A 21,991-nucleotide genomic window follows, 5' to 3' on the forward strand; every position below is an offset into this window, starting at 1 on the left:
TCGCCATCGTCGTCTATGTATACATGTAGGTTGGAAGAGCTTTCGAACCGTCTCAGGGAAGGGTGAAGTGAGGTCGAAAGAAAACCGGATGACAGCGGGACAAAACAGACGCGCAATGTATGGAAATATGTCTTGGTAAGATTTCAGGTAATCACGGGAAACGGATGTTGTTGGTGTGATGAAAAGGTGGATTCCAAAAACCAGGAAGTCAAATCCCTGGCTTGCTTGCTTGCCCCACGCGGTAGGCACGACTTCATGTGAACGGACCGTGCATCTCCACGTGAAAGCTTCCACCCACCTGGTCTTCACTTCTCTCTCCTTCCGACAACTCCTCAACCCACAATGCGATCTCCCGACTCGAGGGTGGAGGGTTCATCATATCACTTACCGATACAATGACGGACTGGCTGGAGCAATACTCCGCCGCTTTGGACGTGCGGGATGCGCGGGAGAAGGCGCATAAACCGTATATCGATGCCTGTGAGTACGGATCTTGGATGAAGGCCACTGATGTCTCGTGTATCTGACTGGAAGATGCTGTAGATACGAAACTAGCCGACCGAACTGCATCCCTCGCAACACCAGCACCAGCAGGACCAACCAGCGCCTCCCCAAAGCCCGCCTCACCCAAGCCAACCACCTCAACACCCTCCACAACAACAACAGACCTCACAACCCTCCGTGCCGACCTCGCCAGCACCCAACGCGCCCGCACCCACCTCCAAACCCAACTCACCACCCTCCAAACCACGCACACCGCCCTCCAAAAAACCCACACCAGCACCCTCAGCACCCTCTCCACCCTCCAAAAAAACATCACCCTCCTCGAGCGACGCCTCAAAGACAAGGAATCGGAGATTAAAGGCAAAGCGAGTCTGGTGGAGAATGCGCAGGACGAGATGGTCGCGCTGCAGTTGCAGTTGAATATGGCGGAGCAGAAGCGCGAGGAGGTGGGGCGGGAGAATGAGATGTTGGTGGAGAGGTGGATGCGGAAGGTGGGGGAGGAGGCGGAGAGGGTGAATCGGGATTCGAGGTGGGAGTAGTATATGCTGGGGATACACATGTAGGATGGGAGGGGGAGGCGGAGATGGGAGGCGGAGGCGGAGATGAGTGGAGGGAGGATGAGTGTCAAGAACCCTTTTACTTTAGGGCGAGATGATGGAACGACGAGATGAAATAAGACGAAACGATAATGTTGTGAAACGTCTTTGGTTAACAATACTCTGCAACGAACTTTCTACACGAAAGCTTTCTTTCTTGCTACTACCGCAACAGCAGTAGTAGTATCTCATCCCATACCGCAATCATGCGCCATCCGTCGTGAAAAACTCCCCAATCCCATTCCATTCCATTTCCAGCATTACGCCCCATGACTAGCCTTCCTCCTCCTCCTCCCAAGGAGTTAGTTACAAGGCGATGATACCCAATGCCAATGCAAGCCATCAAGTATTCAAAAAAACAAAACAAAAAGACAACAAGCACTAACGTATGGGGTGGTATCCTTTTCTGATACCAAAGTAAAAAGTAGACCTCCCCACCCTCCCATGCCTATGATAAGCAAGCGCTCTCAATTCGATGCCAGCGGATGATGGAAGCCCAATATAATGGTGAGGGACGGCGGAACCGTGATTCGTAGTCGTGACTTTAGATTTTCGGATTTCATTGGTTCTCCATAAGTTGCCGTGGTGTTTCGTAGGGCCTGGGTGCCAGAGCCAAAAAAAACGCCGTCCGTGTGAAACTCCTGGCTATGCTATTCCCCAAAGCAATATGTTGTGAACGCCCCTGTCTGCATATGAACAGAACGCTCATAGCGTTAAACGGCGATCAGTGGTGGTGATGGTGGTGCGAGCGGTGGTGACGGTGATGATGTCTGTCACTTGATCCAGCTTCGCCTTCTCTACCATCCTCGGCAGCAACACACCAAAACCGGTGACTACCCCAAGCTCCTTTCTGGCACTCCTTGCTGCAGTATTTCGTCCGCCTGCATCGTCGGCACTTGGCGAATTGGCGTGTGAATTCTTCCCACTTCCCACATTGCCAGTAAGCGCATTGCCTGATGCCCCCTCGGCTGTCGTCCTTTCGGCACAAGTTTCGCATCACTACCCCAGCCCAGTATTGCATATCCCCTTGCTGTGGGGATGTTGGGTTGGCATGTCGTGATGAGGATGGCTTTGCCGTGAACTTCTCGATCAAGGGGAAGATGTTGTAAGGCTTCTCCCCAGGCTTCTTCACAAACTCGTTGTCCCATTCATCGTCCAGCTCTTCCTGTGTTGGGGTTGAGTCTGTCGCTGGGTTGTAGTCTGGATCGAGCATCCGAAGATCTTTCCCAATCATGAGTCTAGGTACGAGTCGTGACTGTTGGAAGTATGACCGCAGATTGCAGTACTTCGATACATAGGCCAGGAGTTGCAGAGACATCAAAACATCTTCATCGCGCGGGACTGCTGCGAGCATGCTGGCGGGAGCTGGTCTGTCGAGGGGAAGTCCTCTTGAGGGGTACCATGCCGGTGCGTTTAGGTTTGGAGGTGTCGCATTGACCGAGTTTACGGGAGGTGGTAGTTGCGTCTGGTTCATTTGCCTTTGGGTTGGCGTCGTTGCAGGGTTCACTATGCTTCCATCGGCTGATCTGTGCGTGATGTTGAAGGTGTCGTCTTCGCGGCTGGACATGTCCGGTACTGCGAGAGTAACACCATTCCCTTGTGCCTCAAGCCCGCTGTCATCGTCTACAATGTCTTGCATCACGATGTCGCTTTGAATGCCGACCATTGGCTCGGCTTCGTTGGCGTTCGATTCATCAGAGACGCTCTCCTCAAGCTGTCCATCATCGTCTGATCCCGAGATCGAGAGCTGGTGTCGGATGGAGGGCCGCCTTCGAGGTCGCATATCGCTCCCAGACGCTCTGGGGCTGTGAGACCTTTGTACCGGTGCACCGGGGGTTGTTGGAGATTGAGGCTGTGAGCTCAACTCGGCGTGGAGTTGAGGCACCATTGAGGGCAGTCTGTCAATATCGCGGACCGGTCTAACAAAGTGGTTGGTGGAGTTGCTCTGCAATGTTACGGCGGACATTGGTGGTTCTGCTGGGCGGTTGTTTGAGCTAGTTGGTGTAGTGAACTGTGCTCTGGAGCCTTGCGACCTTTGATGGCTGTGCTGCCGGGTGAAGAGAGTCCTCTCGGGCGGCGAGCTGAGGGACAAATTAGCGGTATGGGCGGTGGGTGTAACCTCGCTCGTAGGTTCATCAGCCTCTGGGTCGTCTCTGGCATCGGGAATCGAGATTGGTGGCGGGGCGTGTCGTCGTGTCCGTCGCTCGTAAGCTTCATTGTTACGAGTGGAAGAGCGAGAGAAGCCTCTGGAGAAGGGGCATTTCCTTCGGCTCTCCAATTCCTGCCTTTCGCGGCACTTCTCCACTACTTGAAAGTAGTTGTCCAGAATCGTGGCGATGACAGGAACCATATCGGCCTCAACAACACGCGTCCGCACTGCTTCCGAGCCTCGAACGCCAATGTTTACTATGCACTGAAAGGCCAGGTTCCATTTCCACATCTCCATCATGTCCTTGCTCCGCCCCTCTTTGAGAATGCATACCAGGCGCTCGATACCGCCATCGACGGTCAAAATGTCCCGAATGCGGCCAGATGATGTCGTGAGGTATGCAAGGTTGTTCAAAGAGTTGATGAGAGGGAGGGTGGAGGTGCAATCCAGCGCTCGGCGGTCATAAAGGGCGGTGGTGATACCGACAGACGCCTTGTTTGCGTTGGGGATGCTGAAGTTCACCTCGCGCATGTTTGCGTCTCAGCAGGACGCCGGGCGTCGAGGCAAGCAGCAGCCAGGGTGGTGTCGATGGGAGGGTTGGCAAACTTTGATGGAAGTCGGTCGAGGGCGTAAATTGCGCAAGCTCGGCGTTGTTTGGCCTCGGGGGTATAAGAGCGCCGCAACCCAACTCTCAAGAAGACTCCCAGCTATGCAAGACGCCTCGCTTCACTCCAGGACGGTAGAATGTCGAGGGAGGCGGGCGTGGCGCGGTGGTGGTGGTGATGGGGGAGTCGGCTGAGCGGTGACAGGGCGGCGGGACAAAGCAGCGGTCTCGTCCTCGGCACGTCCAGCAGGCGTCCTCAGTGTCCGCAGCGTCGAGCGCGTCGCGACGGGATGGTGGTGGCGGGCGACGATGTCGAAGGAAGGGAGTATATGGGGGGTGGTCGTGTTGGAGAGTGGGTCGGTGTAGTGTGTCAGGCGCTGATGGTTGGAGACAGGAGATGGATGGAAGGCGGCGCTCGCTGCTCGCCGGCCAAGACCGTGGCTCCAGACTGCGCTTCCGGCAACGAACCAGACGTCAGACTAAACCCTATCCTGCAGAATGCCCAGCAAAAAGACTGATTTTCTTTGACCGAGTTCTTCGCTTCAACCACCGCGACAGGCAGTGTTCTCTCGAGTCTGAGATGGAGAGATGTTGTCGTCCTCGGCGCGAAAGAGGAACTGGCGCAGTGGAGCGCCCAGGAGATTGCAGACACCTCCTCTCAGCAGATGAAACAGCCGCCGCCAGCTCTCCTCAGTACCTAATTAGAGCACATGCGACCGGAATCATCAACACTGCTACTCGGAGAGGGCACCACAGGCTTCACCAGCCGCTCTCCGACTCTCTCATCTGACGTCCACACCGTTACTCGAAGAAAATTTCGTCGCGCCGGTTGCTTTCCTCACACGACCAAATGCCCCGACGCCGTCATCGCGCACCTCCGAGCTTCGTTGCTTACAATTACCGTCGAGGACTGTGGTGGTGGCGCTGGAGTCGAGACGAGATTCGATGCTACACATTGCTTGCTTGCTCGGCCGGCGGTAGCATCCGACTTGGCCACGCAGTCCTGGCAACTTGCCCGCAACACCAGATGAAACGCTCCCAACTGTTTGTTCTACGGCATCTCCCAAACGGTTTGCTTGCTTGATTGCTTGCGTGCCGCGAGGAAAACGTGTGCTGTGCATGCATGCTGATGCAGCAGCGGTGCGCGCTCCTCTCTGTGCGCCAGCAACTTCCATGAACCATGTCTCTCACCTACCCGTCTCAACATCCTTCACACACAAAAGCACACACGACAGTACATACATACATACCTCTTCGCCTAACATGCGTACGACCTGCAGCTTGGCCATCCCAACAGAAAAATGCGTGCTTGATGAGAATGAGGGACAATGCGGAGAGCGTGCAGATGCTATGGGGATCGAGCGCGACATCCTCGATCGCGCAACGTGCAACATCGGCAATCTACCGCCGCGTCTACCCGTCTCACTCTCATCACAGCACTCCTTTCTTGCCTCCTCTTCAAACCCACTTTTCTTGCTGCAGAACATCAACATCCTTCACCTGTCACATCGGACATTATCAGAATCGGCATCAGCAAGGAAGGGGGAGGAGGAGCCGGCTCGAGACGACGTGCCCGGCCGTCAGCAACAACATCACGTGTTGGAGTAACTTGTTCATGTTTACTCTTACTGCTGACATATGCAAGTGCAGCAGGGTGAGGTGAGGGAATATCTTCCTGTCCATGGTCGTACGGAGGATTCGAAAAACATGGTCTCACCCTGTCACGACGTGTATGCTGAGCTCAGAGCCGAGAAAATGCCTCACAGCAAAACTCCGATGAGACGTCACGCGCGGCTGTGAGGTTGTGGAACGTATGATATCGATGGACAAGAAGATGCCAGCGTATTCACATCGATGGAAAACCATAATAGATTTCGTCAGGAGGCGAGACGTCCACCGTGTGGGACAGACAGGCTGTACTCACGGCAACTATGCAAAAGGCTGTAAGACTTGCGAAGTCCTGGAAATTTGTCCAAATACGTCCCTGCCCGACTAGAGTGGTCAAGTATTCTCGAGTGCACTCCATTATGCTTCTCAAAGTTACCTCATTCTCGTTGCGGCCACGCTGCTCGATTTTCCCTGTCACAACCATCATCAAGAGCCAAATACTCTCCTTTCTGTTTGGGACCCTCCCAGGATGTCTCTGACGATAGTTGGAGTTCTTTTGCCTTCGTGTCCGCCGGGTGTGGTGCTGGACTATCTCAGGACGAAGGGAGGCTCAACTGACTATGGACAAGCCGGTCAGTGATACCGCGTTGTCTACATCGCTGGTATAATTTTACCTCCTTCTGCGGAAATGCCCATGTCTTTGGAAGTGGCTATGCCTGCCAATTGGCCTGAACAGATGCCACGTCCGAAGGACGTTCCATCACAGGAATCGGCGACGGCAAGAAGCGTGATGAAGCAGCTGGAAGAAGCATGACAGGTTCCTAAGGGCTATAAGAAGCATCAGCCGCTTCTTCTTGAGCCTTCTTCAGGAGTTTGGCAAGGTTGGTGGAGAGCTCGTTTGAGGGCAGCTGGATATCCTCATCGCCAGAATCGCTGAGCATCGAGGCGTAATCGAACTTTTCCTGCGCTTGCATGTAGTATTTCGCAATCTCTACAGCAGTCTCGACGCAATTAGCCACCAGGATGAGGACTTTGATGCCCTGGTAGCGGTTCATCTGGGTGTGGAGCAGTTCGGTTGCCATATCTGCGAAGGCTTCTACGTCGACGGTGCCGTGAAGCTGGTGGGGAGTAGCTAGCAATGGAGACTCGATTGTTGCGGGTTGCCGATTTGAAATGCTGGCTGTTGGCGGTGGTGAACACGTTGCTAGGGAACAGTAGAAGGGAGGGGCAGAAATACGAAAGTGAGCTGGAAGACCTTCCTCAGAGGAAAGAAGAGGGGGTGTGGGCAGCTGGGAGCACAAGCGAGAGAAAAATGCAAAGGACGATTGAATTTCACCAACCTCCTTCTGCTTCAGCCATGCTGCCTTCGCCAACTGTGGTGTCTGCCACGTACATGAACCTTGAGCAATGTCACCCTTTATCCCCATTCCATGGAGCCAGTTGCTGTCTGTCCTTCACGTGGCCCATCCCGTCATTTTTACACACTCCGTGTACACTCTGCTGAGGTCTTCGAGCATCTCGGCCATCTTTAATGCAATGGTCACAAAGGGCTCAAAGTCAATCGACATCATCCCAGTCCTCGCCCCACGGCGTAAGTACCAACGACTTGCGGTAAAAGCCCAGCGCCTCCTTAAGCATCGACCACGGGAGAAACACCATCAGTTTGGCAAGGCCAAAGGCACCAGCCAAGACGTGATCATTGGGCGTGACTGGGCCTTCGGTATCTGGTCGCATGGGAGTTTCCGTGTGATCTGCTTTGATCCACTTCACCAGATTGTCCCAGTTCGCATGGCCATTCATATCGAAAATGACATTATCGTACTTGGCAGGTTGGCGGGAAAAGCGATTGGACTGTCGCAAGAATGGAGTAAAGTCGGCACCATTGAAGTCGTTGAGCAGCAAATTGAATCGGTTCTCGACATAGTAGATTGAACGTCCTTCATTACGGATACTCTTGCAGACACCTGGGGCTTCAGTCAGCCTAGGTCAATCCAGATGAACAGATGACGTGCGTACGGAGCAATGATGGCTCGCCAGGACCGTCGGGTTTGATGTCCAGCTTCTCCGGTTCGACGAGGGAAAATCGGTAGATGCTGTTGCGTATCTCTCCAGGAAGCTTGAGCAGTCTGCAGCCGACTCGTTGTCTTGGACGTCGAAAGCGCTTCTTCTTAGTGACTCCCGCCTTCAGTTTGGCCTGTTCAAAGATCAGTTGCGCTCTTGAAACTATCGGTTGTGGCTCGCATACTTCCTGCTCGGAGACCTTGATCGCATTGGAGAGCTGCACGCGCTCGCTGCGACGAGACGGCTCTGCTGCTGACTTTCGTGTGGGCGCCATGATCGCTGGCACGGGTAGCTCAAGTGAGTGTTGATGTTCGTGGTGGTCACGCGTAATGAGGGAGGCTCCACGAGTGGTGGGAAAGTCCGCGCTGATTCAAGGCAACTACATCGCGTTGCCACGTGACTGACTTTATTAGATCTTTTCATGTTAAGTCTCATCCAAGACTTCCAGGTTGACACTCGTCCGGTCCATGAGAAAGGGCCTGCAGCCATGAAACCGAGTGAACTGACTTCTACGATCATTGTTGCTTCCAAATACCTTGCTTACTTTGGTCGTGCATTTGGAGAACCAGCTTTAGATCTCTCAACAATCTTATCTGCCTCTGAACTCATGATGACTGGAGCCAGTGTCGAAGTGTTTCCGCTGCGAAGGCAATGCCATTCTGAATCTGCATCCATTGAATCTGTTTCACCATACCTCCCTTTGAGCTAGATTATTGACAGAGCACTCAGCCAACAAGCTGAATCAGACGGTAGCTTTGGCGCTTTCCAGTGCTTTGAATTTCGTAAACACTATGAAATGCATCGGATGTTCAGGAAGTGTGACGAGGTGAAGTCGAGAAGTTGGCACGGGCAGCCACCCAACCTCGGAGGACGCGGAAAGTGAAATGAGATCGACCAATCATGCCACATCACGAGAGCGATCGTCTTACTTTCTAGGAGACATGACCCTTTCATAAACATCGCCACTGCACTTCCACCGGCCGCTTCTCTACCGCATCTCTCCTACGATTCGCATCTCTCCTACGATTGCGCGGGCTTGACGATCCACCTCCAACATGCCGGGTCGAACACTCCCGACCCTGCCCTCCGCAGAAGTAGCAGCGCATAATACCGCAGAGTCCTGCTATGTCACGGTCGGAACGAAAGTATACGATGTTACGCCATTTCTTGAGGACCATCCCGGAGGCGGCGATCTGATCCTGGAGCACGGCGGCAAAGATGTGAAGGAGGCAATGGAGGACGAAATTTCACACGCCCATACCGAGAGCGCCTGGGAGATTCTGGACGACTACCTGGTGGGTTTTGTTGCGACGGAGAAGGTGCTGGACGCCGCAAAGCAGAGCAACGATCCGTTCAGTGTGCTGCCTATGGAACCCAACGGCAAGGGCATGAAAGAGTTGGAGAAGACGGGCAACGGCGCCTTGTCAGAAGTCAAGGCTCGGGATCAGGCAGCGACAAATGGACCAGGCGAAGGCAAGAAGGTGTATGAGTCCACGGGCATGAGCTCTGAGGAAGACCTCAACAAAGAGACGGATGTTGTGTCGGATTTCAAGAAGCACAAGTTCTTGGACTTGAACAAGCCGCTCCTCCTCCAGGTCTGGTTTGGTGGCTTCAGCAAGGAGTTCTACCTGGAGCAGGTACATCGGCCTCGACACTACAAGGGCGGCGAAAGTGCGCCATTGTTTGGAAACTTCCTCGAGCCCCTATCGAAGACACCCTGGTGGGTTGTTCCTACCGTATGGCTCCCTCCTGTGGTCTACGGTACTGTCTTGTCTGGACTCCACCTGAGCTTTCCCGCTCTCGTGGCATACTGGATCGTGGGGCTTTGCATATGGACCATCGTTGAGTATGGTCTGCATCGCTGTCTCTTCCACCTCGACTATTACCTCCCTGACAACCGAGTCGCCCTTACTCTGCACTTTCTACTTCATGGCATCCATCACTACTTGCCAATGGACAGGCTGCGACTTGTGATGCCACCCACCTTGTTCATTGTCCTTGCCACGCCTTTCTGGAAGCTGGCACATACGGTGTTCTTTTACGACTGGTATGCGGCAGTGGCTGTTTACTGTGGTGGTATCTTTGGGTACATCTGCTACGACATGACCCACTACTTCCTCCATCACAAGAAGTATGTACTGCGCAGTCTCCTCTTCTAGATCAATGTACTGACAAGTCACAGGCTTCCTTCCTTCTATCAAGAACTGAAGAAGTATCACCTCCAGCATCACTTCATGGACTACGAGAATGGGTTCGGCGTCACGAGTCGCTTCTGGGATCGAGTGTTTGGCACAGAGCTGCCTCCTCCGCCAACACCCAAGGTCCTCAAGACAACATGATCTTTATTGCATGAATGAATCGAGACAGCACAACACGGAACAGAGCGTTGAGTAGTCGGCGCTCCAGCGAGTCGCACTGATTGTACATATAGATACCACTGTAATGAGAATGTCGATACCGCCTCGTCTTCGCTCCTTCCACCTGACGCTCCTTCCTCATCGACGCACCTTCCATTCTCAAAGCCCGCGCGGAAAGCAGCACGTGACGTGAGTCAGCGCGGCAAGTTTAGCCGACGTCACACAAAGCCGAATCCATCTTACACAACCCGCGCTCTGTCGACACTCCACCTCCACCTCGTCAACCACCAAACATTGACACCACCACCTCACACGCAAGCTCCGACGACGACTCGTCAGTGAAGGAGGTGTCTGCCTGTACTTCACCCACTTCACCCACCACCGAGCTGCCAAACTCACTTCACGTGCAGCTTCACTCGCGACCGCGAGCGACCGTGGACGTCTCACCTCCACCCGACATCTCACTCGACCCGCATTTTCCTTTCCTTTTTAACCAACAGCTTCCTCCACCGCACACAGTGAGCACCGAGTCATACCACACAAGAACTCAAACCAACATGTCGGAGAATCTAGAAGTCGCCGCACTCCTCGACTACGCGGAGGCCAAAGCCAACGAGCAGTTTGCGGAGTACACCAGATTGAAGTCCAATAGCGACAAGGATGACGACAACGACATCGCCATGGGCGACTACAGCGCTCGTGACGACCCAGAGCCACGCCTGGTCCGCAACCTCGACCCGGCACGTGACCCACGACGCCTCGATCGGCCAGACTTCGTAGTCTCCGGCGACCCGAAGAGCAACAGGTATACAGAAGAGCGAGACGAGAACGATGAGCGTCGCACCCGCCGGTCTCACGACCAGGGGGACGATGATACCGCGAATGGCGCCAGTGACAAGGACAGTGCTAATGGAACCGGCAGAGACAACAAGCGTCGCTCAACTAGGAGCCGCTCACCAACCCGCCCTGGTAGCCGTGGCAGCAATGGCAGCGGCAGCTACCGTGACCGCGGAGGTAGACGTCGCTCTGCACCCTACGAGGATGATCGCCACTACCGTCCAGATGGTCGACGCTACCCCAGCCGTGAGCGCTACGGTGGCAGACGTGGTGATCCTCTTGGGTACGAAGATGATCGTGAGCGCAATGGTGGACGCGGCGGACGCCGCGACGGCCGCGATCCTCCTCGTCGTAGTCCGCCCGGCGGTGGCAGGAAGCGTAAGACGCCTGAGCCGACTGATGATGAGCGCGATAGGCGTACCGTATTCGTACAGCAGCTGGCCGCACGTCTCCGCACCAAGAACCTCAAGGAGTTCTTCGAGAAGGGAGCCGGTGCCGTGGTGGAAGCCCAGATTGTGAAGGATCGCGTCAGTGGACGTTCCAAGGGGTGAGTACCCGCAAACGAGAAGACAAACTGCAGATGCTGACATGTAACAGAGTGGGATACGTCGAGTTCAGGACCGAAGAGTCAGTTCAGAAAGCTATTGGACTTACCGGACAGAAGCTAGTCGGCATTCCTATCATTGTGCAGCTCACGGAAGCAGAGAAGAATAGGATCGCCAAGACCAGCGAGGGCGGCGCAACCCAGTCCAACGGCGTTCCATTCCACCGCCTCTACGTCGGCAACATCCACTTCTCCATCACCGAGGATGACCTCAAGAACGTCTTCGAGCCATTCGGAGAGCTGGAGTTCGTCCAGTTGCAGAAGGAGGAGCAGGGCCGCTCGAAGGGCTACGGCTTCGTTCAGTAAGTTGACCACCCCATCCCCGCCATGCTGTGTTTGTGCTGACATCACTTTCAGGTTCGTCGACCCGACGCAGGCAAAGGAGGCACTCGAGAAGATGAACGGCTTCGAGCTTGCTGGTCGTCCCATCCGTGTCGGACTCGGCAACGACAAGTTCACGCCCGAGTCAACTCAGAACCTCCTTCAGCGGTTTGGCAACCAGAACCAGGGATCGTCATTCTCCGGCATGGGTGGCCGCGGCGCTCACGCTGGTGGTACAGGCAACTTCGACCGCCCGACTGGCCGCGACGTCGACAAGACCGGCGGTGCCAGCGCCCTTGATGACACCGATGTCGGCGGTGTCAACTTCAACAACTACAGCCGCGATGCTCTCATGCGCAAGCTTGCTCGCATTGACGAGCCAGAGGAGAAGAAGACGGCCAAGACCACCAAGCAGAACAAGCCTGTCATCCCGGAGCAGGCCCCGACTCGTTGCATCATCATCAAGAACGCCTACAACAAGAATGATGAGTAAGTCATCAGAATCAATGGGTCTTGTTATTTGTGGTGCTGACATTGTGATACAGGGAGAACGAGACAGACTGGAAGGAGTCCCTCAAGAGCGAGGTCAAGGCGGAGTGCAACCGCAAGTACGGCAAAGTCGTCCACCTCGATCTCACCCTCGATAACGACGATGGCGAGATCTACATCAAATTCGAGGAGGTCGCCGGTGCCAAGGCTGCCGTCCTTGGCCTCAACGGTCGCTGGTTCGATGGTCGCCAGATCACGGCCCAGTATGTTGTCGACGCGGTCTACAACATGAACTTCCCCAAGGCCCAGAAGGTCTAATGGTACGTATGCGTGATTCGTGACATGTTTTTCTTTGTCGTTGCGGTTGCGGCAGCTGCAGCAGCAGCGAGCGAGCAAATGAGCATACGACAAGCGAGCACGAACACGAGCATGAGCAATACCGAACCGACCGACCGATACTTCACTACTACGATACCACTACAATGCGATTCACACGATCCAGCTTGAGGGATTGGCCTCAAGCTCAAGGAAGGATCAAAGAAGAAGGAGCGACATGCGTTTTTGGCTTTCACAATGCAGGGTTGTCATCAGAGTGCTTGCAGACTCGCGTCTCATAGCCATGGATAGCGCCCTCATTCCCCCACCTCATGAAGATCGAGCAGTAATAGATACTACTCATGCACTCACTCACACACTCTCTCTCTTTCCTTATTTGCCTCGAAAGTCCTGGTTCTCTTGATGTCCTGGCGTGAAGACATGCCGAGGAGGTGATGAATTGTCCAGACGAGTCATCAGCTTTCCTATACACCCCTTGCTTCCTTGCTTCCTTCCTTGGTCCTTTCTGTTGCGTGCATTCGTCCTCTTCGGAACGATGCCACATTGCCAAGATCATGAAGTGATCGCCCATTTCTCAGATTTTCGTTTAGACTTCCTGATCTTGACTTACGGGACCTCACCCTCTCGAGGCTACGAGCCAAGGTGCTAATGCTCAGATGGCGCGAGTAAATCAGATGGAAGGAGGCCTTGAGCGTCAAGTTCTATTATCCTTTCGCATAACTACTAATCACAATCATGTTGAAGTTGAGACCGAAAAGTTGTAGGAATCATTTTCCTTCATTCAATCATCATCTACTCGCAACCGCAAGCAAGAACAATCATCGCAGTTCTCAAGCCCAATCCAACGCCAGCCGCGAATACAATGCAGCTTCATGACGAATCCAAAAATGCCCGAATCAACTCATCTCCCCCTCTCTCACGGAGTTATGTACAAAAGAAAGCCTTTCCTCCCCGCATCATCCGTCCAGCTTCTAGTACTTCCCATATGGGTTCTGCTGCTGATTATGCTTATGATCCTTCCAAGCATCCTCGCCCTTGGAGCCCAAGAAAGCACCCACCAGCGTCCCGATGACGCCGTGGCCGGCCTTGTGGCCGAGGAAGCCGCCGCCGAGGCCGCCGGCGACGGCGCCCATGAAGCCGCGCTCGCCTTCTTGTGGGTTGTTGGGGTCGGCCGGGTCGCGAGTGTAGCCGTAGGGGTTTGCTGGGTCGCCGCTGGGGGGCGCGCCTTGGCCCCAGGGTTGTTGCTGCTGGGAGTTGTTGTAGTCTTGTCCTCCGTATTGGCCTTGCTGTTGGCCGTACTGGGGCGCGCTTTGGCCGTGGTTGTAGCCGCCTTGTTGCGGGGGGCCGCCGTAGCTGCCGCCTTGTTGGTTCTGGTCGTAGCCTTGGCCGTATGAGGGGGCTGGTGGTGCGCCGTAGCCTAGAGAGTGGTGTGTGAGCAGATGCTTTTGAGATGTGATGTACGCTTCGTCGCTTACCTTGCTGTTGGCCGTATGGCTGCTGTCCGTATCCGCCTTGCTGGCCGTAGCCCTGGCCTTGCTGAGGGTAGTTCTGATCGTAACCCTGCTGACCGTGGCCTTGCTGGCCGTATTGGCCTTGCTGATGGCCGCCGTAGCCGTAGCCGCCTTGGTTGTCGTAAGGGCCAGACATGTCGGATGTGGTGGTTGTTTGAGAAGTGTTTCTGATGATGGTAGAGTTGAGGTTTATTGGTGTTTGGTGATGAGTGAAGTGGGGTAGAGGGAAGGATCTGAGGGACAAAGATATAGGTCGCGGTGGAAAAGGCAATCTTACACTCTCTTTGCTAGAGGGGCAGTGGTTGCGGCTGAGCCAGTAAGCTGGAGTGAAGCGTGAGGCAATGAAGAGGCAAGTGACGTCGACAGCCGTGCTTTCCGTCGAGTGAAGAGCTGCTCTGCCACCACGGTCGAGCTGAGCTGCGAGTGGCTGTCTTACGAGGAGGTCTGGTGGCCGGACTGTGGTGGGTGGTGCTGCTGCTGGTTGGGCGAGGTCGGCTGTGCTCGCTGCAACCAGCTACTGTAGCCGGCCTTTTTCTTTTCCTGGTCTGCTGTTCACGACTGCCGAAAGCGACATTCCTCACCCCCAAATTGCGAGCACGACATTTCTCAGGAGACACGCGGCGACGTCACCAGGCCCCCAAGATGTGAGGTTCGGCATTGAGGCTTGGCTCCAGACAGTGCCACGAGCACCAAGCGGCGCCACATCGAAACAGCTGAATGGGTGATTTGTCTTCCTCCCTTCGTACTCGCCTTCGTTGCTGCTATTCGAGACATCTCTCTGACCTCCCACGTCCACGTGCAGCTGTTGACACACAGGAGGATGCACAACGGCAGCTCTGCAACGCCAAGCAGGCACAAGATGTTTTCGTGGATGCAGGCGGACGCCGGTGCCGATTTTGATGAAGACGACGACGACGACGACCACATCTCCGCTCACAACATCGGGCCGTTGCTCGAATTTAATATGTACAAGGCCTGCGTCGATTGAACCTGGAATCATCACATTTCTCGCTCGCTTGAAAATCAACGGCCTCGTGGCCTGAACACGTAGATCGACATCATTGGCACGCCGATCATTCCGGGGACCAAGTCTTCAACATGAAACCATCTCCCGCGATACACTCAGACCTTTCCAACATGTCTTCCTTGATATATCAGCGTGCGTCCGACCGAGAAGTAGCCTGACAGCTGTCAACCTCCTACGATGATTGAGCAGACTTCCTCAGGCATCATTCCGATTCCTCGCCCGTCGATGACTATGAACCGCTCGCGACAGGGTAAAAGCCGGTCTGCGCGTTTCAGAATGATGAAGGCCTAAACACACCGTCTTCTGGACGCCATCCGTGGCCGCCAAAATCGCCCTTCCGATGCCTGAAGCACATCCAAACGCACACGCCACGCTTCATCCTTGGTGCAATGAAGCCATGCTGCAAACGTGCCAAACCAGTCCATGCCCGGTGCGCACCTTTGTCGCCATCCAACCCACATTCATCACACGTTTCGAGGTAGGGATTATGCCCGCATCTCGCTCTTTTAGACTTCTCTGTACCGCAGGTTGACCACATTCTTAAAATACTCCCTTGATCGCACCCCCTCGTGCTTCGTTGGTAGAGGTCTGGCACTCTTCCGGCTGATACACGAACTGGCACGCAACCTGGGGTTGCGAGAACCGCTGGAACGGCACCGAGTCCGACTTTCAATATCAGCGCGAAGCAGAGGGTTGTTTTTGGTCTCTTCGTTTTCGTCTTTCAGGAGCTGGACTGCTGCTACTAATAACGAGTTCTTGGCTGGTTTCTGCACAACAAGGGAAGACTGAGAACAGTACTTGAGGGCAAGGCATCCTTCTCACTTGTTAGACAATTACAAGGCACACGACTGCGTTTCTATGGCAGGCCAAGAGGACGACTTGAGCGAGCTTTTGTCGTCGATAACGGCGTCATCGGCGACATCTTCTGAGACCAATTTTGCTTCAACAACGGGGGCTCCTTCACGGGTGCAGAACTCCGCTGCAGAGAATACGAATGCAGCATCTTCTAGCGCTGCTGGCGGAAGTGGTAGCAGTATACAATGGGGCCCTGCGATAACAGCGTCGCCACTGCCAAGTTCGGAGGTGAATCAAGACAATGACAATAACAACAACAACTCCAACTCGGATCCAGATCAAGAGTCATCGGGCTCTGGTCTTTCTGGCAATGCCAAGAAGGTCATCATCTGCACTACTACTATCGGTATGTCAGGAAATCTGCGCAAGATCAACAGTATGCTAATGTTGGTCAGGCGGGACTTTCATACTCGCCTTGCTCATATACGCGCTATGTCGAAGACGACGAGGTGCCTCGTATTCCGAGATTGTGCGCTTCAGACTACATTCGAGTACAGTTGTGTTGAATCCCATGTCGGAAGACGAGCGCCTTACTGCACTGCCTATATATCGACAGGATCGCATCTCGATCCGGTCTTCAAGGCATCCGTCTCGGCTAGACTTGGCGCAACAATCTAAGAGAGTACCGAGGATGCCCTCGTCACTTCGAAAGGAGTGGCGAGTAGAAGAGCCTGTCGATAGGCCATCTAGTCGACCGAAAACACCAAAGACGCCGACAAAGCAGGAGGGACGTTCGTTCCTCAAAGATGCTACGCCCCCATCCAAGCAAGTGCTCCACGAACCTGAACAAGCCCACGTGCCCTTGAACAGGGTCAGTACTCTGAGCCTCCCTCTCATGAGGCATTCAGTACAACCTCAACCACCCACGCAGAACGACACAATCGAAGAGCACGACCAGCGACAGCTCGAATCAATGTCCCCACCTCACAGCCCCGACTCCCAACTAGACCTCCACCAACGCTGGAGCTGGACAAACTCCCAAGCCCCGTCAACACCACGAATAAAACCACCCACGCGCACATCCCTCACAAGTCTCCGCCTCGGCTCCGTCGCCTCATGGGTGAAATCCCAACGGAACGATGAGGACGAAAAGCAACGACAGGCCCACAAAAGAGGACTTTCACGGCCTCTGCTGAAGAATCAGGCCATCAGACCGGTGCTGGCGCCGGCGCCGCCGAGCAAGAAACTCTCGAAAAAGGGCAAGCACGGCAGGGTAGGCAGCTTGTCGTCGATTTTCAAGCCGAATCCGAATTCGCTGGTGCCGCAGCCTCTGTCTCCGCGGGTGGAGGAGGGGAATCTTTCTTCGCCGGAGGAGACGAGCATTGAGATGAAGGGGAAGTCTTGAAGCAAAAGCCTCGACCAGAAGGAATGTCTTATGGTGTTTGCTGTATATGTTGGTGTGATAGGCTCGGGCAGCTTGTTGTAGAGGGGCATACAGTCGTACATATATGTGTGACGGGCTTGGTCGTTCATTTTTGGTTTCAGTTGAGATACCCTGAATAGCGTTATAAGTGAGCTTTTGGGGATGAGGGTTTTGAGGATGGATGTGATACTACAGGCCGGATGGCTTGGCTTCTCTTCTTTGTACATGGCAACGATATTTGAGATCAAGCACATATACAGCTTTTGTATACTATCAGATGAGCGACTCGCTTTTTAGAAGCCGCCAGTGGAGAAGTTTCGGTTTCAGTCCCAAGATTCTTTGGAATTGCAATACTGCTATGTTGAACGCCTTCGCTAATGTCGCATGGAGGTAGTAGTGTTGAACCACCGACGAACATGAAAGACCAAAAACCCCCAGAAAACCTCCATCCAACTCATCCTGCGTCAATCAATCATTTACTCAGGCCTCGCCTCCTGCCCATACCCGCCCTTCCCCTCCAAACTCTGATACGTCAACCCCTCCGCCTTCCTCACATTCCTCGGTCCCCTCTCGCTCAAATCCTCCTTCAACCAACTCATAACCAACTGCCCCAACCGACTATTCCCCTCCTCGCCCCCATCCGTCCTCGGGACCTCAAACGTCCCCATCGGGCCCCACTTCTTTACCTTCCCCAGACTCATATGCACGAGGTGCGTGGGCCACTGCGCGAGGTTGTCCAGGATGTGCGTCGCGTAGACGATGGTGCAGGAGCGGGATTCCGTCTCGCGCTTGAGGAATTGCAGGAAGTTGTGTCGCGAGAGGAGGTCTAGATCCACGGTGATTTCGTCGAGGAGCAGGACCGTCCACGGTCGTAGCAAACCCATGCATAACTGCACCCGACGGCGTTCGCCGTCCGACACGGCGTGCAGGTGCCAGGAGAGGTCGACGTCCAAGATCCTCACGAGCTCATCGCGACGGTCCGGGTAGTGGTCCCCTCCCACCGAACGCAGCAGTTCCGGCACGCCAATGTCGCTGCGCACGATGGGGTTCAGAACCCACTCCAGCCCGAGATACGTCACGCCCTCGAGGCCGACGGTGAAGGGGTCGTTGGCGCCTATGTACACTGTTCCTGCGGGCGCCATGCGTTTGCCGGAGAGCAGGCGGAGGAGGGTCGTCTTGCCCGCGCCATTTGCTCTGAGGATTTAGCATTCCGTGTATGTGGAGGTTGTAGGGGAGGCTCACCACCGATCAGGAGACAGCGCGCGCCGGCGGGGAGGTCGAGGGAGACGTTTTGGAGGCCGGAGCTGCCGTCTGGGAAGGCGTAGGAGAGGTTTTGGACTTTGATTGTTGGGGGTGGTGGTTGGGAGGTTTGGCCTGTCATCTTGGGAGAGGAGGGAGGAGGGTGTTTTCGTGTTGCGGTATGTGATTCTTTCTTGTGAACAGGGCTTTATATTGTGATCTGAGGGATTGTATATTCGTACGGCAGATGGATTTTGTAGGGCGTTTTCGTTCCATGTCGCCATTCACTGACGCATGACTCGCTCGCGTGGATCGGGGCGTCTTTTCGGCAAGCGAGGTGCGAGACGATCCTCTTTCACATGCTTGCGCCAGGGCTTCTTCTACACACTCCCAACCTTTCTTCATGAAACTCCGATGCGCATACAGCGCTGGACTCGATTCTTATCCACGATGACACGCTCACCGCCTCGTAATCCCCTCGTCGCCATAATCGGCGCGACAGGCACAGGTAAATCAGAAGTAAATGCAGACTCACACTGGACACGCGACACCACATCCTGACCACCGCAGACAGCTGGCGGTTGAGATTGCGAAACGACACAATGGCGAGATTATCAACGGAGACGCGATGCAGCTCTACGCTGGCCTGCCCATCATCACCAACAAGATCACAAAAGAAGAACAGCAAGGAATACCACACCATCTCCTTGGATGTATAGGCTTGCACGAGCAGACATGGGTCGTAGGGACGTTCGTCCGTGAAGCGTTGAAGACGATTGCAGAGATAAGGTCGAGGGGACGACTTCCGATCCTTGTGGGCGGGACACATTACTACACCCAGAGCTTGCTGTTTGAGGATAAACTGGCAGAAGAGGGCGTCGAGGACGAGAAGCCGGACTTCGTTGAGGATACGAGCAGCAAATGGCCGATTCTGAAAGAGTCTACAGAGGTGATTTTTCAAGAGCTGAGGAAGGTCGATCCGGTTATGGCAGAAAGGTGGCATCCGAATGACAGGAGGAAGATTCAGCGGAGTTTGGAGATATACCTGCAGACGGGACGAAAAGCTTCGGAGATATACGCTGAGCAACGAGCCAGGAAGAATCATGCGAATGGTAAAAATGGTGATGTTGACATGCTGGACACTCCCACGATGCGATTCCCAACCCTGCTCATCTGGGTACACGCGCAAGCCGATGTCCTGCGAGAACGACTCGACAAACGTGTGGATAAGATGCTCGAGCGTGGTCTTCTGCAGGAAGTGGAAACACTCGAGAAGTTCGTGGACGAGCAGGCTACGGCTGGGACGCCCGTGGACGAGACGAGAGGTATCTGGGTCAGCATTGGATACAAAGAGTTCAAAGACCTCGCGCGATTCCTACGAGACGGCGGGACGGATCTGGATCGGCAGAAGAAGCTTATGAGCGAAGCTCGAGAGAAGACGCAGATTGCTACGCGACAATATTCCAAGCGGCAAATCAGATGGATCAGGATCAAGCTTGTCAACGCCCTCGCAGAAGCCAGGTCCAGCGAGTCTCTATACCTGCTCGACGGCTCTGATCTTGCGAGCTTCGGAGGAGACGTCGTCGAGCCAGCTATGGACTTGACCGACCAATTCCTGCGCTCAGAGGACATGCCCTTGCCATCGTCGCTATCCTCCGCTGCTGCAGAAATGCTGACTCCAAAACGGGACTACGACCTATCAGCGAACCCCGACAAATGGAGCAAACAATACTGTCTTGTCTGTGATGTGACTTGTGTCACGCCGGAGCAGTGGCAGCAACATACGCGGAGTAAGGCTCATAGGAAGCTGACGTCGAAGAAGCGGGGTGCTGAGCGTGATGTTGAGCCGCCGCCTTGAACTGGACGTTGAGAAATTCTTTGGGTATATCTTCTACCTGGGGATCACGCGCTTGGAGCCGTGGTCTCACAACCCCTGGCAGGAGGCGGACGACGCCCTCACGATACATGTCTACGAGCAAACATCGGCTCTGGCAAACCGCGATCCTACGAAGGCGCTTCGACGTGGAGTGGAGACTCTCGTTACTAAAACAACAGTCGTCCGCCCCGTCTCGATCAGAGCAATCCTGAACACGCCAGGATACTTCAAGGCTCCAGGTCACTCATATGGGAGCTTGGAGTCCTCTGTGACTTCCAAAAGCAGGTTAGTGCCATGCAAGAACCTCAGACCGAGGCTATGTCGTTTCGAGCATTTCCCGACTTCTTCTTTCACTGGTACGTCTCTGCAAAATGTAAACCGAACAATATCTGCGTCTGACGGACTGTATTCGACGGCGCAGGATTGGTTACATCATGCCTCCTCCACGAGACGGCAACGAGCCGATCCCCTTCGAGCGATTGATCAAGCTGGAAAGATTGAACAAGGACACCTTCAGGTCCATTGCCCTACCCTTCACGCCAGATGCCCCGAATGGCGTCCGAGGAGTCGCATACGGAGGCCATGTGTACATGCAAGCGGCATGGGCGGCTTGCCAGACGGTAGCGAAAGGCTTTCAATTAAGTGTATGTAAGTTCCGACATTTAGATGAAGGCAGTTCAGAGCCTTTGCCTCCGCAATTCCCATCATGACTACCTGGCAAATGGAGCTCATACCTTCTTCGTCCCGATAGAACGTCTCCGGCAACTTTATCCTCCCTGGAACGCCCGATCTCAAATTCACCTACCACGTCCAGACCATCCGAGATGGTCGTTCCTCTGCCACACGCATCGTCAACGTCTCCCAGAAGGAAGGCAAAGGCTTTATGTTCACCTGCACCTGCGTCTTCAAAAACCCCGAACCCAATCCCCTAGACGTGCAATCCCCCATCAACCTCTGGGACAAATACGCCATCTCCCTCAAAGACAAACAACCCTGGTCCTTCCCCGAATGCCCGGGCTTCGACGTGCCTTGGTACTGGCGCGAACAAGCCAATGGAAAGAAGAACGACATCTTCCCCGGCCTCGACACGCGGAAAGCGGATTTGTCGAAGTACAACCAGAACCGCCACCCGCTGGACCGTCGACAACTCGTCTTCTACAGAAGTATCGGCACGATCCCCGCCGACGACGTGAACATGCACCTCTGCGCACAACTCTACGCCAGCGATCGGAACAGCCTCTTCATCGTCGCCAACGCACTCGACATAGGCGATCTGTACACGGGGATGGGGAGTTTGATCCATCAGGTGATTTTCCACACGGGCGCGGAGGATTTGGGGTTTGGGGAGGATGTTGGGGAGGAAGGGAGTCGGTGGTTCTGTAAGGAGGATTCTTGTACGAGGTATGCGAATGGGCGGGGACTGTTTTTTAGTCGGGTTTGGAGTCCGGAGGGGAGGCATGTTATGACTGTTACGCAGGATGGGATGGTGAGGTTGCCGAGGGAGGGTGGGGAGGGGAAGGTTGAGGATGTTGTGAAAGGATGGGACGGTCTGGAGCCAGAGGAGATGCAGCAGGTCAGGAGGGGGAAGGGAAAGCTTTAAAGGTCGGAGTCCTCTTGTCACTTGGACCGGTTAGGCTAGAGAAGACTGCCAACT

General features: G+C 54.6%; 12 protein-coding genes across 12 annotated transcripts; 7 read left to right on the plus strand and 5 right to left on the minus strand.

Moving 5' to 3' along the window:
* Positions 1-395: 395 nt before the first annotated feature.
* Positions 396-1,043, plus strand: M409DRAFT_21658 (uncharacterized protein; the record flags this gene model as incomplete). The annotated part of the gene is made up of 2 exons (XM_033805962.1): positions 396-480; positions 544-1,043. 2 exons carry the CDS (start codon positions 396-398, stop codon positions 1,041-1,043), a joined length of 585 nt encoding a protein of 194 aa, XP_033669104.1.
* A 781-nt stretch (positions 1,044-1,824) lies between these two features.
* M409DRAFT_65701 (uncharacterized protein) lies at positions 1,825-3,780 on the minus strand (the record flags this gene model as incomplete). The annotated part of the gene is made up of 1 exon (XM_033816629.1): positions 1,825-3,780. The coding sequence occupies one exon, from the start codon at positions 3,778-3,780 to the stop codon at positions 1,825-1,827; it is 1,956 nt and encodes a 651-aa protein (XP_033669105.1).
* A 1,336-nt stretch (positions 3,781-5,116) lies between these two features.
* Positions 5,117-5,461, plus strand: M409DRAFT_53516 (uncharacterized protein; the record flags this gene model as incomplete). The annotated part of the gene is made up of 1 exon (XM_033812392.1): positions 5,117-5,461. The coding sequence occupies one exon, from the start codon at positions 5,117-5,119 to the stop codon at positions 5,459-5,461; it is 345 nt and encodes a 114-aa protein (XP_033669106.1).
* An 821-nt stretch (positions 5,462-6,282) lies between these two features.
* On the minus strand, positions 6,283-6,820 carry M409DRAFT_53517 (uncharacterized protein; the record flags this gene model as incomplete). Its single annotated transcript, XM_033812393.1, has 2 exons — positions 6,283-6,665; positions 6,802-6,820. 2 exons carry the CDS (start codon positions 6,818-6,820, stop codon positions 6,283-6,285), a joined length of 402 nt encoding a protein of 133 aa, XP_033669107.1.
* A 198-nt stretch (positions 6,821-7,018) lies between these two features.
* M409DRAFT_53518 (uncharacterized protein) lies at positions 7,019-7,796 on the minus strand (the record flags this gene model as incomplete). Its single annotated transcript, XM_033812394.1, has 3 exons — positions 7,019-7,425; positions 7,478-7,655; positions 7,707-7,796. The coding sequence occupies 3 exons, from the start codon at positions 7,794-7,796 to the stop codon at positions 7,019-7,021; spliced, it is 675 nt and encodes a 224-aa protein (XP_033669108.1).
* Positions 7,797-8,577: 781 nt separating this feature from the next.
* M409DRAFT_21661 (uncharacterized protein) lies at positions 8,578-9,861 on the plus strand (the record flags this gene model as incomplete). The annotated part of the gene is made up of 2 exons (XM_033805963.1): positions 8,578-9,653; positions 9,705-9,861. 2 exons carry the CDS (start codon positions 8,578-8,580, stop codon positions 9,859-9,861), a joined length of 1,233 nt encoding a protein of 410 aa, XP_033669109.1.
* Positions 9,862-10,436: 575 nt separating this feature from the next.
* On the plus strand, positions 10,437-12,448 carry M409DRAFT_65703 (uncharacterized protein; the record flags this gene model as incomplete). Its single annotated transcript, XM_033816630.1, has 4 exons — positions 10,437-11,263; positions 11,314-11,622; positions 11,678-12,130; positions 12,187-12,448. The coding sequence occupies 4 exons, from the start codon at positions 10,437-10,439 to the stop codon at positions 12,446-12,448; spliced, it is 1,851 nt and encodes a 616-aa protein (XP_033669110.1).
* A 989-nt stretch (positions 12,449-13,437) lies between these two features.
* Positions 13,438-14,113, minus strand: M409DRAFT_21663 (uncharacterized protein; the record flags this gene model as incomplete). The annotated part of the gene is made up of 2 exons (XM_033805964.1): positions 13,438-13,883; positions 13,942-14,113. The coding sequence occupies 2 exons, from the start codon at positions 14,111-14,113 to the stop codon at positions 13,438-13,440; spliced, it is 618 nt and encodes a 205-aa protein (XP_033669111.1).
* A 1,749-nt stretch (positions 14,114-15,862) lies between these two features.
* M409DRAFT_21664 (uncharacterized protein) lies at positions 15,863-17,204 on the plus strand (the record flags this gene model as incomplete). The annotated part of the gene is made up of 2 exons (XM_033805965.1): positions 15,863-16,205; positions 16,255-17,204. 2 exons carry the CDS (start codon positions 15,863-15,865, stop codon positions 17,202-17,204), a joined length of 1,293 nt encoding a protein of 430 aa, XP_033669112.1.
* Positions 17,205-17,698: 494 nt separating this feature from the next.
* M409DRAFT_36440 (uncharacterized protein) lies at positions 17,699-18,603 on the minus strand (the record flags this gene model as incomplete). The annotated part of the gene is made up of 2 exons (XM_033810555.1): positions 17,699-18,414; positions 18,465-18,603. The coding sequence occupies 2 exons, from the start codon at positions 18,601-18,603 to the stop codon at positions 17,699-17,701; spliced, it is 855 nt and encodes a 284-aa protein (XP_033669113.1).
* Positions 18,604-18,911: 308 nt separating this feature from the next.
* Positions 18,912-20,319, plus strand: M409DRAFT_65705 (uncharacterized protein; the record flags this gene model as incomplete). The annotated part of the gene is made up of 2 exons (XM_033816631.1): positions 18,912-18,980; positions 19,036-20,319. 2 exons carry the CDS (start codon positions 18,912-18,914, stop codon positions 20,317-20,319), a joined length of 1,353 nt encoding a protein of 450 aa, XP_033669114.1.
* Positions 20,320-20,771: 452 nt separating this feature from the next.
* M409DRAFT_53525 (uncharacterized protein) lies at positions 20,772-21,937 on the plus strand (the record flags this gene model as incomplete). The annotated part of the gene is made up of 2 exons (XM_033812395.1): positions 20,772-20,981; positions 21,089-21,937. The coding sequence occupies 2 exons, from the start codon at positions 20,772-20,774 to the stop codon at positions 21,935-21,937; spliced, it is 1,059 nt and encodes a 352-aa protein (XP_033669115.1).
* Between the last annotated feature and the right edge of the window lie 54 nt (positions 21,938-21,991).

This window comes from Zasmidium cellare (assembly GCF_010093935.1).
Source record: "Zasmidium cellare ATCC 36951 unplaced genomic scaffold M409scaffold_13, whole genome shotgun sequence".
NCBI classification, from domain to species: Eukaryota; Fungi; Ascomycota; class Dothideomycetes; order Mycosphaerellales; family Mycosphaerellaceae; genus Zasmidium; species Zasmidium cellare.